This window comes from Euphorbia lathyris, chromosome 2, assembly GCF_963576675.1.
Source record: "Euphorbia lathyris chromosome 2, ddEupLath1.1, whole genome shotgun sequence".
Lineage (NCBI taxonomy): Eukaryota > Viridiplantae > Streptophyta > Magnoliopsida > Malpighiales > Euphorbiaceae > Euphorbia > Euphorbia lathyris.
In genome coordinates this window covers 56,096,817-56,104,002 of record NC_088911.1, presented here as the reverse complement: position 1 = coordinate 56,104,002, position 7,186 = coordinate 56,096,817, and the positions used below count along the sequence as shown (strand labels likewise).

The following is a 7,186-nucleotide window of genomic DNA, read 5'->3' as shown; positions in this document are numbered from 1 at the left end:
AATTTGAATATTAAATGTAATAAAAAAAATATTATATTATATAATTTTGTAAAATGGATTTAACCGCAGTTGAATCCCACTTTTAACCCTTTTTTTCTTCGAATGGGCTTTTCATCCATTTCAGCTTGTAGATATATATGTACTGCAAAAAGAGTAACTACTTACAAGTAGCTAACCTTTTTAATCGTTGTACACATTTGCGCATGTGGGACCATCATAGTTATAAAAAAAACAAAATAATAAAAAAAAAAACATGCTTTGCATATTCAAAATATCTCTATAATTACATAATAGTACCCACAAAATACTTAGGCAGGCAGGCTAATGAGAATAGCATTCTTAACATGGTGATTAAGCACTAACTAAGCAGACAGTATCAAAATGAATGGTTGCTACACCTTCTAAGTTAAGTTGAGAAGAATAACTAACTGCATTAGCTCAAAATTTCTGTACATCCTTCCTTTCACCTTACAGGCTAGTTGAAGACCAAAACCAGATGAGAAGAATCATCTACACACCACACTACAATTCACTCAGATTTGCTTGGGCAGGTTTCGCAAGTGCTTTTCTAAAATAATTTCTTATCTCCGGCACCACCTGCGGAATTAACTCAGAGTACCTGTACAATTATCATCATTAAGTAAAACACCTCAATTATGTTCAAATTCAAACAAATTATACCAAAACTGGAAAACTCATTTAACAGCTCCTGCTTTACATTGATGACAGAAATGAGAGGAAAAAATTAAAGACTAGACAACCAGGTAAGCTATTAAACAGAAGTGAAAAGAAATAGCATACCATGGCTTGGAACTCAGTTTGTCAAATTGCTCTAGAATAAACAGTATACAAGCTTCCTTTAATGATGCAGCATTTAAACCCTCTGATAAATCGTACATGACTGAAACATTTTCTACAGAAATATCCTTTGAATAAAACAACAATTAGTCAGACCATCTCTAATTTGTTAATGGTGTTATTAGAGAGAATGTATCAACAAAAGACACTAGCCAACCTGTGAAATTGTATATTCACAAAGACGCTTCAGGCCTTCCAAAAGATATTGATCAGCAGCTCGAAGGAGATCCGGTGCAATTTCAATAGCTACATCTACGGATCCTGTATATATGAACCTAGAGCACAACAACCAGTTCAACTATCAAACCTAAAGTTCACTTTTATCAACTAAACAAAAGTCAGCAAGTCACACCTCATCATTAACTCAAAAACATCCCATTTAATATTTGGGATTTCCACATCTTTCGCGTCCCTTTCCTGCAATTTTCAAGTAAAAACCTGAGATTTAAAAGCAATTTCTCCTGAAACTTTGGATTTGTTTTTTAGCTCTATAAAGGAACACAATATAGTACATGACATTGCAAAAATCAGTTAAAGCAAGATGACGTTATAAACAGCTAGATCACTAATAATATAAAAACAAACAAGACTAACAAAAATTGTATTATACAGTTGAATAACTTTCCTAGGTGTTAAAAAAAAAAAAAAAAAAAAAAAAAAAAACTTTCCTAGGTGTTTCTAATAATTCATTTGAACGGTAAGAGCAAAATTTTAAAAGAAAACACTAATACTTCATCAGATTCATACATCAAAAAGGAAGGTTAAAATTAAGTAACGGATTCTCACCCTGTAACCTCCATCAAACATTGCGCGGAAAGCATCCGAAGAAGCAAGCAAACAAATTCTATGAGCATAGAATCGTTTACCTGGCACAACAAAATTACAATCATGCGTTCATGATAAGATGGCATAAAAAGCATAAGCTTAATATGTTGAAGATTGTTTATTACCTTCAATTAGGAAGGTAACGTCAGACAATGTAGGATTGTTCACATATTGCTCCCCTAAATATACCTGAGGGAAAACAATGACTAAAGAAATTAGTTCTGCAGTTTCTATTTTCACCCTCACTGAAAGAACTTCTTATGGTGCTAAACCACCTGAGATCAAATGAGGGGGTAGTAATTGCCTCAAACAATTATTGGAAAAAGCAAATACTGATTCATAGAATTAACTTCAAATTGCACAAGTACTATGTCCGTACATACTATAATAATATAGTCTGATACCACTAAGGTTTCAGGAAAATAAGATGAAATATCACACATGAAGGGAAAAAATGATGCAAAAGTAACTCACTTGTGGGATTGGGGATAAAGGAGCTGCATCCAAAGGGGAAACTGAAGTGGTTTTGGTGGCTAACTTATATAAAGCCTGTGCACTATCATGTTGCTGCTTCAGGTTCCCAGACTCAAAATGTTCCAGAAGTAATTCCAATCCTGCAGAAAACACATGTTTGTACAGCATTCAAGAAAAAAAAAATCCCATATGAATGTAACTGACAAGCAGAAAAGGCAGCAATAAAAACATTATAGCTCATATAGTATTTCTACCATTGTTATCAAGAAAAAGGACTTTTCGATCATCAGGCGAACAAAGATGAGCAAGAGCCAAAGAGATTCGTCTCTGAATGTCTGTCTCAGCAGCCCGCATCAAATATAAGAGATGGCTCAGTACCTGCAGACAAGGAATAAGTTCACTGTTATACTCAAATGACTAATTTTGCAGTTCAAAGCACAAACCTCAGCTCACAATGTATAATTGCAAAATTAGTAATCGAAATACAGAAACAATGATATGACAGTTAGCAACTTACTCTCCCGTGAATCTTCTCCTCCAGTCTTTTTAATGTTTTTGCAATGCAATCCTTCGTAGGCTGCAAGCATCATAAACAAAAACAATAATAAGGGCTAGAAAATAGCAATAAATGTGCAGATAATATAATAAGCTCAAACACCATGGAATAACTAATGCAAAAGAAATTCAATGTAAATGAAAACATACTTGAACAATGAACTCTCCGTCTTGAAGAATCTGAACACCACCTAATTTGACAAACTCTGCAACATTATCCTATCAAAACAATCTAGATAATTTCAGAATATTGCAATGCTGTAGCAAACAAATCAATGTAGTAACTAGACTTGAAAATTAGGCAATGAAACAAAAATAATATTGAAAGACCTCATTGTCTGCAAGTCCATATAGAGCAAAAGCTGCATTATGTTGCAAAGATGCATTCTTTGACTCAAGAAGCCTAAGTAATGGCACGATCCCACCATCATGGGAAATGCCAGCTTGATTGTGTGCCTCCTGTACAAAGTGATTATTTAGAAAAAGGTTTGTAACAAAGCCCAGAAAGCAAATAATCATTGCATACTACAAGCCAATGGATTATCTAAAGACAAACAAATAACTAATAGACAATTTTTAGTTCAAATAATATTGATTTTTAACTCTTTAATGGGGGAAATGACTAGAACAATGCAGCAATAAAGGTGTCAAAAGGGGCAGAGATCCCTATCTACAGTCAATAATGATTGTGAATTATAATATTGTTCATTATATTTATCATGCTGCTTTATGCTTGATAACATGCTAGCAGCTATCCATTCTCTTCTACTCATATGGCTGTACAGCAACATTGATAAATGAAAAAGAATTAAACAAAAGCAAAATTAAGTTCGACCACTAATTTCTTGTCATTGTACTATCTCTCTTTCACAAGAGCAACTGTGCAACAAAGCATGACCATAAAATAGAGAATATGTGCTAACCTGTGCCAGTCTTCCAAGGGCAAAGGCTGACATTTCTTTAAGCTGTGCATCCGAGGACTCGAGCATCTCAATTAATGGCCTGACAGCTCCTCTTTGAACAATATGCACCTGCATCAACCTCATTGTTAAAGCAATTAGATGGAATAACCAACACAAGCATGCGAGACCTTTAATTTTAGGTGATGTACATATCTAGAAGCATTAAACTGGTGAATACATAGTTTTAAGGTACCACGTTTATGCGCCAAGCTTTAGAACCATAAATTATTTTAGGTCTCTACCTTACAATCTGAATCAGCAGCAGCAAATTGACCCAACAACAAAGCTGCTTCTCTTTGACTCTCTGAACAGCACGAGCTGTCAAAGCAGCATGATTAGTAGCATGTCTACTACAAGTAACAGAGAGATAGGAATAACTTGAAGCAAACAGTTATAAGATGCTAAAAAAGGAACATGTGGACAATGATTAAAATTGTATATTACCCGAGTAAACCTATCACAGGTTGTAAAGCTCCAGCAAGAATAACCTCTTTCTTTATGTTTGGAGATGAGTGTACTAGATTTCCAATCACACCAACCTGGAAACCTCTTAAAAAAGTCATGTTGCAGCCAAAGACGAGAAAGCATGAAATAAAGAATTCCCTACAAACTTTCCAGTTCAGAACCAACCGCTTCATAATGTATAGTAGTATCCTCTGATCGAAGCATCAGTATAAGTGTGGGTAGAGCATTGCATAGTACAATCTGCAAAATTACAATCAATATTAACAAACTGCTCATTGATGACCCAAAAGCACCATTCCAAAACAATTAAAACCACCAATGTGCATATCTTCACAACCTTTTACCAACAAATAAATCAAAGTAACAAGAAAACTCATCTACCTGATTTTTGTTTTCATCATTTTTAAATGCAAGAGTCCGCAAAGCCCCAGCAGCAGCTCTTTGTACCTTTACATCAAGAAATTGAAGCAGTTCAACAAGAGGTGGGATTCCACCTTCAAGCCTGCACGTACACACACAATATTATAAAAGGGTTACACAATTAATAACTAATATAAGAATAATAAGAAAGTGAACAAACCTGACACGTGTTTTAATGGAATTGTTCTCGTGAGCAAGGTTAGTAATTGCATCAGCTGCTCTCCTAATAACACCATTGACTGCTCGAGAATTTACACCACTCTTATGCCTCATCAACAAATTGACAAGATGAGATAGAGCTCCAGCATCTACTATGAGTTGTTGATGCTCAGGCTATTATGAAACAATTGAGAGAGAACACATAAGATTACAAAGGAAATAACAATAATGCATTTTATGCATTAGCGAAAGCAAAGGAAAGCGATAACAAATGAAAGTATTCAGGGGAAATTAAGAAGCTAGCTGTTATCATTGCTATCTAAAAGGCTTCTTATGACCTTTTGTACAACTCCAACATGCCAATAATTCTAGTCAAATAAAACTATCGCTTGGCAAAAAGAGAGGGGCATAGAAGATTGAGGAATATGTCTTCCATAGAAGATCATCCCACTCCACTCATCATCTATTTATTCATTTCATGACATATATATAACAAGTAATTAACAAGACTGAAAATTCCACTCATTAGCATCCAAGGCAACCATCCAATACTCATCGCTACATAATCAAATGCCACCTCACGTTATTCCTTTTATTAGTTCCTAAAAGCTACTCTGCCTGCCACCGGATGAAAACGTCACCTCAAAAAAAGGAAGCATTAATATCTGAATCAAGTCAAAACTTATAATTATAATTATGTAGTATGCAATGGACTGCTCCGAACATTATCCATGATGCTTTCCTCCAATGTAACAGATAATTTTGACAGTTTATGATAATTTTGACAACTGACGACCAAAAATCAAGATTGCACAAGCATCAAATTCCTAAAACAAGGTATTGAGTCAACTGAACAGTTTATGCTTCCAAAAGAAAAAAGATAGAAAGCCTTATATGGAATTACTTTAACTGCAAGAAGCCCGAGCGCGAAAGCACTCTCTTTCTCCACCTCATGCTCGTACGGTTTTGGCCCGTTTTCACACGATGGCGCTTGAAGATACTTCACCAGTACAGGCACAGCGCCACACTCCACAATCGAATTCACAATGTCCTCTGCAATAGCTCAAGTTGACAAAACCCGATAAACCCCAAATTAAATAATAATAATAATAATAACGCAAAAAAAAACACTTCAACTAGAATATTGAGGGAGTAAGAGAAGGAAGTGGCACTGAAACCGTTGTTTGGGAATCTTAACATATCACTTGGGTACATCAGAAAACAAATAAAGAAATAAATTGAATCGCACAAAAAAAATAGATTACCGTTTTTTGCGAGCTGAGAGAGGAAGTGAGCTGCGCGCTTGGCAGAGGCGCGATCGGCCTCCAGCGACGAGAAAACAGAGTTAAGAACATCTACTTGGGCTTGAATATCACGCGCCAGATCTTGTAAAGTCTCGTCGGGTTCGGTGGCTGGACGCTTGCGATCATCTTTTTCTTCAAGGAAATCCTGCTCAAGCTTTCGCTTCAAGCTCCTTCTGGTGGTGGTTGATTGGTGATCCATGTGGAGAGAAAGAGAGAATGGATGAAGATGGAGGAAAGAGGGTAATTTGGGGAAAGATAAATGGAGGAAGGAAAGGATGGTTGGATGGATGGTGGGATTAATTATGCAAATAATAAAAATTGGAAAATATATTTTGGGCGATAGGTAGGACGACCCGCCATCTCGGTTTCCTATTTCCTTTTATTTTGCTTTTTTGCTTTCGCGCCTCATTCCCTTATCAAATTTAAACCTTTCAATGTTCCCGCCATCTTGCCTATCCATTATCCTTTCTAAATTAAAACTGTTATCTAATTACACTCTTTCGGTTATTTTTACAATTTTATTAAATTCCAATATTTTTTCATTTTTTTATTTTAATTTTATAATTTTATGAAATTCTAATATTTTTTTATTTTTTTATTTTATCTTTATAATTTTATTATATTCCAATATTTTATGATTTAGAGTTAGAAGCTTCTAAATTTAACTATAGTAAGATTATCATATTCTTTCTTCATTCTATAATTTTTATTTTTTTATATTTAATAATTGTCAATTCTATCAAAATAATTTTTACTATAAAAAATAATGGGAAGTCCATTAATGTAGATTGGAATTGATATTCTAAGATTGGGTCTCACAAGGAAGATTAGGAAAGGGAAGTCCATTAATGTGCGGGAGGATTCTTGGATTCCGAATATTGAGGGTTTCCAAATAAATTCATTTCAAGTTCCTAGTTTGGAGAATATGTTTGTTACTAATTTGTTCTTAGAGAATTCAAGGGCATGGGACAGAGAGGTAAAATTTTGGGTTGCTTTAGCGAGGTGCAAACGAAGACCATTTTATCAATCATTTTGCCATATCATGCTCAAGAAGACGATTGGGTCTAGAATTGGACAAAAGATGCCATCTACTCTGCTAAGCCAGGCTATAAAGCGGGATTGAAGAGGCTTCGTGATAACAATCTGAGAGAAGGTTGGAAGTGT

At 35.0% G+C, this 7,186-nt stretch overlaps 1 protein-coding gene across 1 annotated transcript; it reads right to left on the bottom strand.

The window, feature by feature from the left end:
- Nucleotides 1-243: 243 nt before the first annotated feature.
- LOC136218283 (ARM REPEAT PROTEIN INTERACTING WITH ABF2-like) lies at nucleotides 244-6,337 on the bottom strand. The gene is made up of 19 exons (XM_066005078.1): nucleotides 5,984-6,337; nucleotides 5,623-5,771; nucleotides 4,720-4,892; nucleotides 4,521-4,641; nucleotides 4,305-4,379; nucleotides 4,119-4,213; nucleotides 3,917-3,992; nucleotides 3,636-3,743; nucleotides 3,043-3,171; nucleotides 2,863-2,931; nucleotides 2,675-2,734; nucleotides 2,412-2,535; nucleotides 2,158-2,297; nucleotides 1,809-1,872; nucleotides 1,645-1,724; nucleotides 1,211-1,275; nucleotides 1,016-1,133; nucleotides 802-926; nucleotides 244-619 (listed from the first exon to the last, which is right to left on the bottom strand). Exons 1-19 carry the CDS (start codon nucleotides 6,219-6,221, stop codon nucleotides 523-525), a joined length of 2,106 nt encoding a protein of 701 aa, XP_065861150.1. The 5' UTR covers nucleotides 6,222-6,337; the 3' UTR covers nucleotides 244-522.
- Nucleotides 6,338-7,186: the final 849 nt, after the last annotated feature.

Bases quoted from the DNA above. Each gene is read 5' to 3' on its own strand.
- LOC136218283 (XM_066005078.1), bottom strand. From the start codon at position 6,221: ATGGATCACCAATCAACCACCACCAGAAGGAGCTTGAAGCGAAAGCTT. The intron at 2,298-2,411 runs GTAGAAATACTA...TGTTTTCTGCAG, and splicing joins CCTTTTTCTTGATAACAATG to GATTGGAATTACTTCTGGAA. The intron at 1,725-1,808 runs GTAATAAACAAT...TTGTTGTGCCAG, and splicing joins CGTTACCTTCCTAATTGAAG to GTAAACGATTCTATGCTCAT.